General features: G+C 38.5%; 1 protein-coding gene across 2 annotated transcripts in view; it reads left to right on the forward strand.

The window, feature by feature from the left end:
- Positions 1 to 14,166, forward strand: part of LOC124777267 (protein regulator of cytokinesis 1-like) — a 251,101-nt gene that overhangs the window by 75,911 nt on the left and 161,024 nt on the right. For both annotated transcript variants that reach the window (XM_047252597.1, XM_047252598.1), the window contains exons 4-5: positions 1,895 to 2,035; positions 2,237 to 2,356. In XM_047252597.1, the coding sequence (XP_047108553.1) occupies positions 1,895 to 2,035; positions 2,237 to 2,356 (261 nt within the window). The remainder of the gene's footprint in view (positions 1 to 1,894; positions 2,036 to 2,236; positions 2,357 to 14,166) is intronic.

The raw sequence follows: 14,166 nt of genomic DNA on the forward strand, positions 1-14,166 counted from the left end.
TCCTCCAATGTGGGATTGTACTTCATTGTCAGAGTTAGGCACGGTATGACTGGTTGGGCTGTTTGCGACATTGATAGGATTCCACTTAAGATGATAATACAAGTGAAAGAAGGCATATAAAAGAAAATACATTTGATCTAAATCAAGTTAGGGCGGTTCGATAAAAGGAGCGAGCTTGCTTTAGCAGCCGATATGTTCAGGATGGAATCCAAGGCAAGAAGAGGGATTTAATAATTGCAGGGTCTCTTATCTTAAATGTGCCAAAATGCTGCCTGAGTTGCAGTTCAGTATGGTGGAAATGGCAAAGGATGTATAGCTGCCACATTTTAAAGCAATTTGGATTGGTTTGTGAAGGGGGTCAAGTGAGTGTGTGAGTGTGTGTGTGTGTGTGTGTGTGTGTGTGTGTGTGTGTGTGTGTGTGTGTGTGTATTTTTGTTCCTGCATGTTGAACTCTCTTCTTAGCCACTGACAGCTTTACAAAGGGCAATAAATGTCATTTTTCCCTCTAGTGTTATAGGTATGGACGTCACTGTTCCTCTCAAATTGGGATGGATTATTTATTAGTAATTTCATTAGCAGATGTATGTATTGCAACGGTGCAGTTAAAATTGCCTAGCTCCGTGAAGAGGACGCGAGGTCTGTGGATGAACACCACATATTATTCTTACTGCTTGCTTTTGTGCAGTGAGTGCTTTCTTTCCAAGTGATGAGCTACCCCAGAAATTTGTTTGGTACAACATAAATGAGTGCAAATATGCAACATGTGCCAGGAGATTAATATGTTTGTTTCCAAGATCAGTAATTGCACGAAGAGCAAAAGTAGCTGAACTTAATTGTTTGAGAACCTTGTAACGTTTCTTCCAGTTCAAGTTTTCATTACTATGCACACCCAAAAATTTGGAACATTTGTTGTACTGAGTGTAGTACATTTTTCTTTTCTTTTCTTTTTTTTTCAAAATTTAGGGAGAGTCCATTTTTTGGAGAACCACTTCATAATTCTTTGGAAAATATCATTTACCAAGTTGCTCTCTATCTGAAGGGAATTATGATAACACTAGTATTGTCTGCAAAAAGTACCAATTTTGCTTTTTGAATGTTAAGTGAAAGGTCATTCTCATACACAAGGAAGAGAAGTGGACCCGAAATTGAGCCCTGCAGGATTCCTGCTCTGCTGCTGGATCGACTCTGATTCGTCCTTTCCATTTCCATATTTTTTCCTGTCTTGTTCTTGGATCTTACAGGCATATAATGAATCAACAATAAATGCCTTTCATTGATACTACGGCAGAATTCTGACTGCGTATTTATTATACACTAATAAAATTTAAATTCAAAGTTCTCTCTCCAAACTTACCACTGATTAGAGATCAGCATTCCTATCGTTTAACATTAAGATGTGAGAGAACATTTCATTAACTTGTAAGCCAACGAAACTCGTGATTTGTCGACCAGCCCATCAAAAAATAGAACTGATGGTAGTGTTGCCAATGTAACTCATGTATAAGTAAAAAACATACATTCTGCCCTTGATACTCTTCAGTTTAGTATTTGGGCTGGCTTCTAAGTGTTACATATGTATTTTATGTACAAAGTACAGTAAGAAGTTATAAATAATTTAAAGTAGTTTTCATCCATAGATAGTAGTTAATTTTGTATTAACTGTGATATTATATGTAGAATTTTCAACATTTGTGTTAAGAGTATTGTCTTGTAACTGTAAATAGTTAAGAAATGATGATTGTTAGCATTTGCCTGATTTTTTTAAAAAGAAAAGTGGTCTTTATTAATAATGCTGCTCATCAGTTTCTCACTCATCAGACATGTACACAAACTTCAAATTTTGATACTATGTAAGTTTAGCAAGCATCAAATCATATTATTTTAATTTCTGCAGGAACTTGAAGTTCATTTTTATCCTGCATTATATGATACGCTGCCTTTATGTGAGGCTCTTACTAAGGTAGAGTGTGAAACAAGAAAACTTCAAGAGAAGAAGTGTGCACTCATGAAAGAAATATTGGAGATTTCAAAGCAGGTGACAGAGTCTCTTTATTCTCTAGAGTGTAACAATTAACACAGCTTACATTCTGATGCAATGCATTTCAGTAATGAGTGTTTGATTTTTGCTTCAGTGTTCCCAAATTTTGAATATTTTCTTGTAATTTTAGACATTAAACTTCACACATAATTGAATATTATAGAAAATGTCACTTTGCTGTAAAACTTTTTCATTTAGGAGGCAGAACTGTGTTCAAGTCTTGGAGAAGCTACAGAGATTAAAGTAGAGGATGCTCTACCAACAAGGGATGAGATAGCCATTTTCAATCAAAGACTTCGAGTTCTGCAGTCACGAAAGGTACTATAGAACGTACTGGCTTCATACATTATTCTTTAATTGAAATATTTATCAAGATACTGCAATTATCTTCACAAAGTACTGCATTTAAATTTCAGTCAAAGTGCACTGATGTGTTGTGAAATTATAGTACAGCTGTAACACAATGCCAGTGGACAGCTAAGACACACCAATTGTCCAAAAATTTGATTTATATAACACAATGTTTTGGGACAACATCATAACATTATCAAGTTCTTAAATTAATATACCACTAAGCACAGTCAAAAAATAATAAGCAAGCAGCAAGAATGCACTGTCAAATATATTTTATCCTCATCTCATGTTTGACACTGCATTCTTGCTGCTTGCTAATTATTTTTGACAGTGTCCAACGATGTATTAATTTTAACACTTGATAATGGAATCACATTGTTCTAAAACATGCTGTGTTAAACAAATTGTACATTTGGACAACAGGTACATCTTACTCCACACTAAAAGCTCAATAACAATAAATTTAAGATTCGCAGATTAGTTGGGCTGTTGTCAATCACTATCTCCTTGCTTATATTCTCTCTCTCTTTTCATTTTATTTTGTTCCAAAGTTAATAAAGGACTTTCTTCATTAAATGTTAATGAAATGATTGAAGTGCCAACTCCAGAATAAATACTTCATTGCACTAAAGAATTCAATCCAGTGAGGCTTGTTCATGAAACTTCTCGATATCATTCAATGTCACTTCATTACATTTCTCAGTAACAAGAGCTTTTGCTTTTTGGCGGCTGTTGGTCAGCTTTGTGGACTATCTATTACAATTGGTACCTCTGCCTACCTTGTATAAATGATTTCAGCTTTTCCTATTCCATCAATCCCTAACCCTCACAATTATGGTTCTTTGCAATCACACACTGAACTATGACTGTAAATAACTTTCCTCTACTCCTTTTCCAAAATCTTTTTATCCTGATGCAGTAATGTTGTGTATGCCAGTTACGAGACAGTGTCGGCCTCTGACAGCTAGAAAGGAGAGGTGTGTGTGTGTGTGTGTGTGTGTGTGTGTGTGTGTGTGTGGGGGGGGGGGGGGGGGCTTTTATTCCCGCTAGCATCTGAAAAAATAACCTCAATCATTTAACGACTGAGCAAAGAATATATTACTCCCATCCAACTCCTCAACAATCTGTTATAGTTTGGAGGCCCTGCCTTGATAACCTAATCTGGCTTCTACTTTTCCAGAAACTTTTCACTTCAAATAAAAAATACTTTTCCTGAACACCCCCTTCAGGCTTCCAACACTGTTGTCAACCTATCTTCTGAAAAACTGAGTTCTGCAGAATTCTCAGTTCTCTCAAAAGCTTCGTTTTTATCTCCAAACTTAGTTTCAACCTTGCTGGGCTAATAAAGGACCTTCCTTCCTTTACTCACTCCACTGAGTTCTGGTGGATTGGGCTTCAAACTGCCATCAGTCCAGATTTTAGTTTTCCCTAAATTCCATAAGTTGTTCAAGATGAATCGTTTGTTTGAAAAGGACATGGCCATTTTCCTCCCCTAATCAGAGTTTGTGCGCGTACTTTAGTGATTTTGTAGTCAGTGACACATTAAACGAAAATTTTTGCTTATTCCTTTTTACTTGCTTCCCTGTAATGGAAACATATCTTAGACACCTACCCCATTGTTACCCCACTGAACGCAGCATACCAAAAACTGAATAGAACAATGTCTCAAACAGTTATAACTTTGTGACAGTACTATCTACAACCCTTAAAAATACAGTTCCATCCCAAAAACCGAATATGACCTACATAGGTACCGAGCAAGGTAGAGCAGTGGTTAACACACTGGACTCGCATTTGGGAGAATGATGGTTCAAATCCACGTCCGGCCATCCCGATTTAGGTTTTCTGTGATTTCCCTAAATCTCTCCAGGCAAATGCCAGGATGGTTCCTTTGAAGGGGCGTGGCCGACTTCCTTCCCCATCCTCCCCTAATCCAATGGGACCAATGGCCTCACTGTTTGGTCCTCTCCCCTAATTCAACAAACCAACCTCCATAGGTCCATCCCAAAACCTGTCACCTGAATACATATCCCTCTTCTTCATTGGTAGCTCCTGGCTAATACAACTGGGGGCTTTGTAAGTGAATTCCAAATCATTTGTTTAAATGAAAATAATTAATAAACAGGCCTCAGACAACATAAATAGCATCTGAAGCAAATGAGTCGGTAACATTTTCATTGAAATTCGGTTTTTTATCATGTCCTTTCCTATGCAAAGCATGGCAATTGCATTAAACATAGTTCCAGGCATTGTTCTTTGTTAAAAATGTCATGATACCCTTTAAAGTTGGGGAGCTTGTCTCAATCTCAGCAGCTGTCACAGATATTGTGCAGACATTTATCCAGATTTTCCATTTTTCTAAAAATGTTGTTTGCATGTGGTTTTCAATTATGAATTAAAGAAAATTGGTAGTGGCACATCATTACAAAGCCTTACTGTCTGTAGATAACTCCTAATTCAGTTTTTATATGTTTCTTCACTAAAAATTAATTGAACAAGGAATTGTTTTTAATATTTTGAATGCTCTTAGCGTCAAAGTAGGTTACTGAATTTACAAATTAAAATCTTACTTTATGTTACATGTTACTACATTGGATACATCTTCTGCTATGACAGTACTACTTTTTATTCCTGTTTGAATGTGAAATTTGTTGATAGTTTTTTGTTTTTATAGGCTTATTGTCCCCTTTTTTTAGTATAATTCTGTGAAATGAGTTAAAATACTAATAGAGGATTACCTAACATTTGCCAAATAGCCCCTGATTGATTGTTGTTGACTGTTTGTGTGACCATAAATTCAATCATTTGCATTCTGTACTCAGATAAACACCGCCCTATCACTCCACTGTCAGAGCGAAGCCGAGGAGTGCGACTTAGGCTTGCTACCCAAGGTTTCTCTTCCATTGTTTCTACCCTGGTCAGCCCGAGCAATCTCATAAGTTCTTCTGGCTGCATGTTGTGGAGCTATGTGCTAGGAAAGATAGAAGCAGATTTTTAACAGTTTCTTAGGGCATAATACTTACCAGTTGCATACATGAGGTTGCATTCTGTGAGAGGCTTATTTGCGAATGTGCTCCAAAGGCAAAACTGCCACTGCTCCTTACACTGGCAACACTTTACAACCTCCTTTTATTGTCCTTTGTAGGCACTACAAACTCATTTCCACTGGTCTGTTTATTGTGACTGTTACAATACTTTCACAATAAGATCCTCTGAGTTCGCCAAGCAGCATCTTCAGCCAACCCCATGCAATCTCACTTTTTAAGTCCAAAGCTTTAATTACTACTTCCGCTGCCTTCACACTGTTTCTGTCTCATTACCACAAGAATCATTACATGACTGTGAAGGTTACATTACTGTACATTAACAGTTCCCTATCCTGTTGCTTTGCTACCATTGGATACTAATTTTTTTTAGCGCTTCCTGATCATATTTCTTAAACCTACTGGCCCACCACATTGTGACCCATAATTATTTCTTCTTTGAAGACTAAATCCACAAACAAATCAGTGGAACTACAGTAGGCATGGTCATGGAACCATCCTACTGTAATTTGTTTATGGGCTACATTGAAAATGATAATTATCCACTCAATACCGCGAGGCCTTGTTAACTCTATTAATGACACCTTCATGCTCTGAACCCATGGCAGAAACAATTTCTGCCCTTCTTTCAGACTTTAACAACTACTCCCAAAGCCACTGCAGATGTTGTTGTTGTTGTTGTTGTTGTTGTTGTTGTTGTTGTTGTTCTTGTTCTGGTCTTCAGTCCCAAGACTGGTTTGATGCAGCTCTCCATGCTAATCTATCATGTGCAAGCTTCTTCATCTCCCAGTACTTACTGCAACCTACATTCTTCTGAATCTGCTTAGTGTATTCATCTCTTGGTCTCCCTCTACGATTTTTACCCTCCACGCTGCCCTCCAATACTAAATTGGTGATCCCTTGATGCCTCAGGACATGTCCTACCAACCGATCCCCTCTTCTAGTCAAGTTGTTCCACAAACTCCTCTTCTCCCCAATCCTATTCAGTACCTCCTCATTAGTTATGTGATCTACCCATCTAATCTTCAGCATTATTCTGTAGCACAACATTTCGAAAGCTTCTATTCTCTTCTTGTCCAAACTATTTATCGTCCACGTTTCACTTCCATACATGGCTACACTCCATACAAATACTTTCAGAAACAACTTCTTGACACTTAAATCTATACTCGATGTTAACAAATTCCTCTTCTTCAGAAACGCAATTCTTGCCATTGCAAGTCTACATTTTATATCCTCTCTACTTCGACCAACATCAGTTATTTTGCTCCCCAAATAGCAAAACTCCTTTACTACTTTAAGTGTCTCATTTCCTAATCTAATTCCCTCAGCATCACCCAACTTAATTCGACTACATTCCATTATCCTCATTTTGCTTTTGTTGATGTTCATCTTATATCCTCCTTTCAAGACACTGCCCATTCCGTTCAACTGCTCTTCCAAGTTCTTTGCTGTCTTTGACAGAATTACAATGTCATCGGCGAACCTCAAAGTTTTTATTTTTCCTCCATGGATTTTAATACCTACTCCGAATTTTTCTTTTGTTTCCTTTACTGCTTGCTCAATATACAGATTGAATAACATCGGGGATAGGCTACAACCCTGTCTCACTCCCTTCCCAACCACTGCTTCTCTTTCATGCCCCTCGACTCTTATAACTGCCATCTGGTTTCTGTACAAATTGTAAATAGCCTTTCGCTCCCTGTATTTTACCCCTGCCACCTTTAGAATTTGAAAGAGAGTATTCCAGTCAACATTGTCAAAAGCTTTCTCTAAGTCTACAAATGCTAGAAACGTGGGTTTGCTTTTCCTTAATCTTTCTTCTAAGGTGAGTCGCAAGGTCAGTATTGCCTCACGTGTTACAACATTTCTACGGATTCCAAACTGATCTTCCCCGACGTCCGCTTCTACCAGTTTTTCCATTCGTCTGTAAATAATTCACGTACGTATTTTGCAACTGTGACTTATAAAACTGATAGTTTGGTAATTTTCACATCTGTCAACACCTGCTTTCTTTGGGATTGGAATTATTATATTCTTCTTGAAGTCTGATGGTATATCGCCGGTCTCACACATCTTGCTCACCAGATGGTAGAGTTTTGTTAGGACTGGCTCTCCCAAGGCTGTCAGTAGTTCTAATGGAATGTTGTCTATTCCCGGGGCCTTGTTTCGACTCAGGTCTTTCAGTGTTCTGTCAAACCCTTCACGCAGTATCATATCTCCCATTTCATCTTCATCTACATCCTCTTCCATTTCCATAATATTGTCCTCTAGTACATCGCCCTTGTATAGACCCTCTATATACTCTTTCCACCTTTCTGCTTTCCCTTCTTTGCTTAGAACTGGGTTTCCACCTGAGCTCTAGACATTCATGCAAGTGGTTGTCTTTTCTCCAAAGGTCTCTTTAATTTTCCTGTAGGCTGTATCTATCTTACCTCTAGTGAGATAAGCCTCTACATCCTTACATTTGCCCTCTAGCCGTCCCTGCTTAGCCATTTTGCACTTCCTGTCGATCTCATTTTTCAGACGTTTGTATTCCTTTTTGCCTGCTTCATTTATTGCATTTTTATATTTTCTCCTTTCATCAATGAAATTCAATATTTCTTCTGTTACCCAAGGATTTCTACCAGCCCTTGTCTTTTTACCTACTTGATCCTCTGCTGCCTTCACTGCTTCAACCCTCAAAGCTACCCATTTTTCTTCTATTGTATTTCTTTTCCCCATTCCTGTCAATTGTTCCCTTATGCTCTCCCTGAAACTCTGTACAACCTCTGGTTTAGTCAATTTATCCAGGTCCCATCTGCTTAAATTCCCACCTTTTTGCAGATTCTTCAGTTTTAATCTACAGATCATAACCAATAGATTGTGGTCAGAATCCACATCTGCCCCTGGAAATGTCTTACAATTTAAAACCTGGTTCCTAAATCTCTGTCTTACCATTACATAATCTGTCTGAAACCTTCTAGTATCTCCAGGGTTCTTCCATGTATACAACCTTCTTTCACGATTCTTGAACCAATTTGCTATGATTAAGTTATGCTCTGTGCGAAATTCTTCCAGGCGGCTTCCTCTTTCATTTCTTAGCCCCAATCCATATTCACCTACTACGTTTCCTTCTCTTCCTTCTCCTACTGTCGAATTCCAGTCACCCATGACTATTAAATTTTCGTCTCCCTTCACTACCTGAATAATTTCTTTTATCTAATCGTACATTTCATCAATCTCTTCATCATCTGCAGAGCTAGTTGGCATATAAACTTGTACTACTGTAGTAGGCATGGGCTTCGCGTCTATCTTGGCCACTTTAATGCATTCACTATGCTGTTTGTAGTAGTTTACTCGCACTCCTATTTTTTTATTCATATTTAAACCTACTCCTGCATTACCCCTATTTGATTGTGTATTTATATCCCTGTATTCACCTGACCAAAAGTCTTGTTCCTCCTTCCACTGAACTTCACTAATTCCCACTATATCTAACTTTAACCTATCCATTTCCCTTTTTAAATTTTCTAATCTACCTGCCCAATTAAGGTATCTGACATTCCACGCTCCGATCTGTAGAACGCCAGTTTTCTTTCTCCTGATAATGACGTCCTCTTGAGTAGTCCATGCCCGGAGATCTGAATGGGGGACTATTTTACCTCCGGAATATTTTACCCAAGAGGACGCCATCATCATTTAATCATACAGTAAACCTGCATGCCATTGGGAAAAATTACGGCTGTAGTTTCCCCTTGCTTTCAGCCGTTTGCAGTACCAGCACAGCAAGGCCTATTTGGTTAGTGTTACAAGGCCAGATTAGTCAATCATCCAGACTGTTGCCCCTGTAACTACTGAAAAGGCTGCTGCCCCTCTTCAGGAACCACACATTTGTCTGGCCTCTCAACAGATACCCCTCTGTTGTGGTTGCACCTACGGTACAGCCATCTGCATCGCTGAGGCACGCAAGCCTCCCCACCAACGGCAAGGTCCATGGTTCATGGGGCGGGGTGGTGGTGGCGGTGGCAGATGGCCCTTCTCAATTCTGTGCGTGACCTTTCTATATGTTTGCACTATAAAAATTTCAATTCATATTAGACATTCCAATCATCAGTAGTGCATATATTGCTACGACTTTCATCCACTGTACTTTAAAAAGTTGTTTTCCTACTGTTTGTGCATCAGCTTGCACATCGTCTTGTGAGGGGTCCCGCCTTGCTTTAAATTTATTGAAGTTTGACCCCTGGCACAAGTTTGACAAGACATCCGTAAATACCAGAAAACTCTGACTACGAAATGAAAGCACTAATACCTAACATTAACTGGATTTATATCCACAGAATAACTCATTAACAGTATTACATTGGGCTTCACAATCCTATAGCATTGTACAGACACTCTGTGCAGATGGTATCATTTCTTGAACTATGTATCAAAGATGTGCTGATTATTTATTGTTGGGAAGCCCAAACCACGGAACTTCACTAGGAGGGGCTCCGTGGCATGGTGTATGGTGGTGCAGAGTCCAAGGAAATACTTTGGATGATGCCAGACCTTGTGTTGCCACAAGACACCCCAGGAGCACGTCAAACATAAAAAATATGACCAACTGAAACCAGAATCATACTATTATTTCAACAAATAAACACAAACTTCATCTTTGTTGAATCTTAATTTGAACTGATCACGCTCGCTCAATTATAAATGCCATTGAGCGCACTAATGCCACCCAAACTCTGGTTTATTTCATAAAATGCCCTTGCCCTAACAATCTGAAGTTGGGAGCAATAACACAGGACTAAAAAATTAAATTTTTGTTCAAGGCTTTTAATCCTGAAGGTTGATTTTTATTAATAGGAGGCCTCTGTTAAAGAACCTGAAGTCAGATTTTGGCAATCATGTGTGAGAAAAATGCATGAGAGCTATGAAGTATTGTCATATTTATACAGTAGTAAGACTTTTTAATGTATTAATGATGGTATTTATAGCTATACTAGTAACCTCTAAACTGTTTACAAATGTATGCAATAAACAAAATCAAACAGCATTCATTTGTTCACAAATATAACAACAATTTAAGTTTAACATATTCCAAGTCTTACAGAGATACTGCACTGTTTCAGTACTGTTTCCTCTTCATACTGAAATTTCGTCTTCAAGACTTTCTTCTACACTGTATCTCCTTTTAGAGACCAACATTAGTCAGCCATCATCCCTTCATCCCACCTGCCTTGATAATGTGATTTTATTTCTTTCATGTACTGATGAGCCCTTCCTCCACGTCCTTTGCCAACATTTAGAAGATTGTCAGGGAAGTAGTCAAGAGAGCTCATGAAGGGTGGGGGGATGGATTTTGAGGCTCTCATTGCATTGTAAATTTGTAAATTTTTCAGTACTGTCAACATATTTTCCATCGTGGCTTTGAAATATGTTTTCTAAGAAATTGCCAACCACATTCTTAAATCCTCTCTAAGCCAGTCATTCTTCTTGTGTTATTACATTTTCAAATACTTCACTTTTCAACAAACTTCTGCTGTTCAATCCCACAAATATTCCGTCTTTAAGTTTATGCTCGGGCAGAAAAGAAAATTTGGAACTTATATACTTAAAACAATCACCATCTTTTGGCAATGCAAACTGTTTCATGTCTCCCAGTTTAATATGAAGAGGCAACAGGATGATTTTCTCTCATTTCACCAGAGATTATCTTCACACATTTTCACATTTTTCTCCCCAGGATTCATTGTTGTTCTGGTACGCCATTCTATTCTACTCAGTGCAATTCAGGAGCATGACTATGCCAGAGGCACAGGAAACAATGAAACATCGCAAAGCCTAACTGTTGTCCCATCAGCATTCCTCCACATACAAACCATCGATGTTTTGAATACTTTAATACCTTCAGCAGCATCTCCATATTTTCATAGGTTTAAGTGCACAGAATATGCTGCTGGCACTGAGTCTACATATGTAGAAGTACGGCCTTGGGACTTCTTTTTTTAGAATCTAGGAGCAGCCTCCATTCATTCATGTTTTATGTAACTCCATATCTTGATAACACACTTCAATGTTCTTACAATAAACAAGAGCCTTCTGTAATGAAACCAGTAGAATGTTGTGCCCGAGGTAAACAAATGTTTTTCCTTTGTGACCCCAAAGCTTGTGCTGCTTCTTTCAAGAGACCCAGGTCTCTTAGCAAGCCATATATCTCAAATGCTCTGGTTGTCCTTTTGTGGGTGTGGAGTCATAATTAGGAAATGAAGTTTCGCTTGATGATGATGATGATGAGTATTCTAAAGTAATGGGCAGTTCAGGCACATGATTGTTAGAACCATGTGGTATGGATCCTATGGCTGATATTGGGTTTGGATAAACAATTTTTTTCAGACTGTTCTTATTATGCCTGCCAAATTTCACCATACAAAAATAGCAATCTACATGGTTTTCTTTTTCTCTCCGTACTGTGGGGTGTATTTTTACTTCTTTCCCTGTTGCTGTTTCTTTTATAAGATTTGTGGTAGGTCTTATACCAGCACTAGTGGGAAGTTGCGTCCCTGGCTGATATAACAGGGCAGTATTTTGCTGACCCCAATAGACTGCCAGATGAAAGTAGTATTACCTTTATCCTCTCTTCTCAGAGTACCGTATTTACTTGAATCTAAGCCGCACTTTTTTTCGGTTTTTGTAATCCAAAAAACCGCCTGCGACTTATAATCGAGTGCAAAGTAAGCAGAAGTTCTGAAAAATGTTGGTACGTGCCGCCACAACAAACTTCTGCCGTCGAATATACGTAGCACTACACAGGCATGCTTTGCAGGCACAAAGATAAATACTGGCGCCAAAACCTCTGTGTCAGTAAATAAATTTAGAAAAAGGGTGGAAGACGGGCTTTTTTTCTCCGCCTCGAGTTTCGACCACTGCATTTTCACACATCATCCAACAAAGTAAATACAAATTCCGTATCGTTCATCTTCGAATTCTAGTAGCATTTCAATGTACTATGAAAATCCGACTGGCAAGACTGGGATGTTTGTCAATATGGCCAACTCTGCGTTCTGAATTTTTTCCTACCTGTGAGAAGAGATGGTTGCTAATAAGAACTTTTATGAATTGTGAATCACGTGCAGTACCCTCTCCACCATGAGAATAACACGAATATAAACATTTTGCCATGTATTCTTTCGTGTTTGGTGCTATCTCATTTAAATCCTGTCTGCCTAATAAACTACGAAACTAGAGTGACACAATAGCAAACGCGGAAGAATATACATATGTCATGTTTATAATCGTATTTTTCTTATGCCTAATAGTGATACAGTCAGAAATGAAGCACAGCAATTGACTAGATTTTTAAATCTATGATGACTCTAATTTCTGTACTGAATGTTATGTACTAGAGGCGTCTGCAAAGATTTTCAAACGGAGAAAAATTTTTGCTAAACTCTCGTTCAGAACATCTTCTATCATGCGCAGTCTATTATTTGGTTCTTGTTGATCATTATCAAAGAAAGCAGCAGTGTAAGTAACAACAAATAGCAGTCTCTTGCCATTGTTTCGCTAATGAGATGATTCCTCTCTCTTTAAAAAAAAAAAATAAATTCCGTGCGGCGGTAACACACACAAAAGCAAGCTATGCCGCGAGCGGCAACAGGTCGCAAACACTCATTATCAAAATGCGACAAACAATGCATGACACAGTACAGTAATTCATTTTCAGCTTAGAGTGATGTAAACACCTATAACAAAGAGAACGGCAGTTAAAGGATCAAAGAAAAATAAGCAATCAATTCAAACCAGACGAACCACGTGAAAAGGGAAGGGTATCCGTATAAATACAGACGGAGCACCTGACGCATAGCAATGGCTACCTGGTAAAGCTTAACTGCTAAGCTTATGACCCGAATCAAACTACTGTAGCTGTATCATTATTCATTCGACCTAAATTCTCTCTCATATTACAATGGACCAACTTTGTTTCGATTTGGAGGTGCGGCCTACAACTTTTCTCTCCCCTTGGATTTCGAGTCTCAAATTTCAGGTGCGGTTTAGATTTGGGAAATTTTTTTTCTCTTGATTTCGAGTCTCATTTTTCAGGTGCGGCTTAGATTTGAGTGCGGCTTAGATCCAAGTAAATACGGTAGTTTTTTGGTGGTCCAGATCCTTTCGTGCCACCTCCGTGTCGATCCAACTGAGGTGAAGATTCCTGGAATCCTCCCGCAAGTTCTCTCTACTGCGCTACTAAATAAATAGCCACACTTCTCAGAAACAGGGGTATATTTTGCCCAATATTTTTACTATTACTTTTTGCAACACAACTAACAATTGCTATGGTAATACCACTCTCTTGAGTACATTCAAAATGTCCGTATGTGAGTACTGTAGGAAACAACTACCACTCTTCAATTGTTCATTACGCCCTTGTTCGTGCATCGTTTATTCCATGGCATTCAGGTTCAGGTACTTGCTGCACCATGGCACAAATGACTCTCGGACGACCAGCAGTTGTAATACCATTTTTACTGGTCCCCTTCTTTCCGGTTCCACCACTGCTCCACATTCACTGCATACAAGAAAGGAAAACACAGTTTCCCTTCCCCACTACATTTATCCTTATTCAACTTACTTTCCTATGTTGTGTAGGGATGTTTAGAAATATCCTGAAGCACTACAACCGTTGGAATCCCGAGTGATAAACATTTCTGCTTGCCTTGTATCAATTTCCTCAAACCTGCAGTGTATGTATGACAA

The sequence above is a fragment of the Schistocerca piceifrons genome, chromosome 2 (assembly GCF_021461385.2).
Source record: "Schistocerca piceifrons isolate TAMUIC-IGC-003096 chromosome 2, iqSchPice1.1, whole genome shotgun sequence".
NCBI lineage: Eukaryota > Metazoa > Arthropoda > Insecta > Orthoptera > Acrididae > Schistocerca > Schistocerca piceifrons.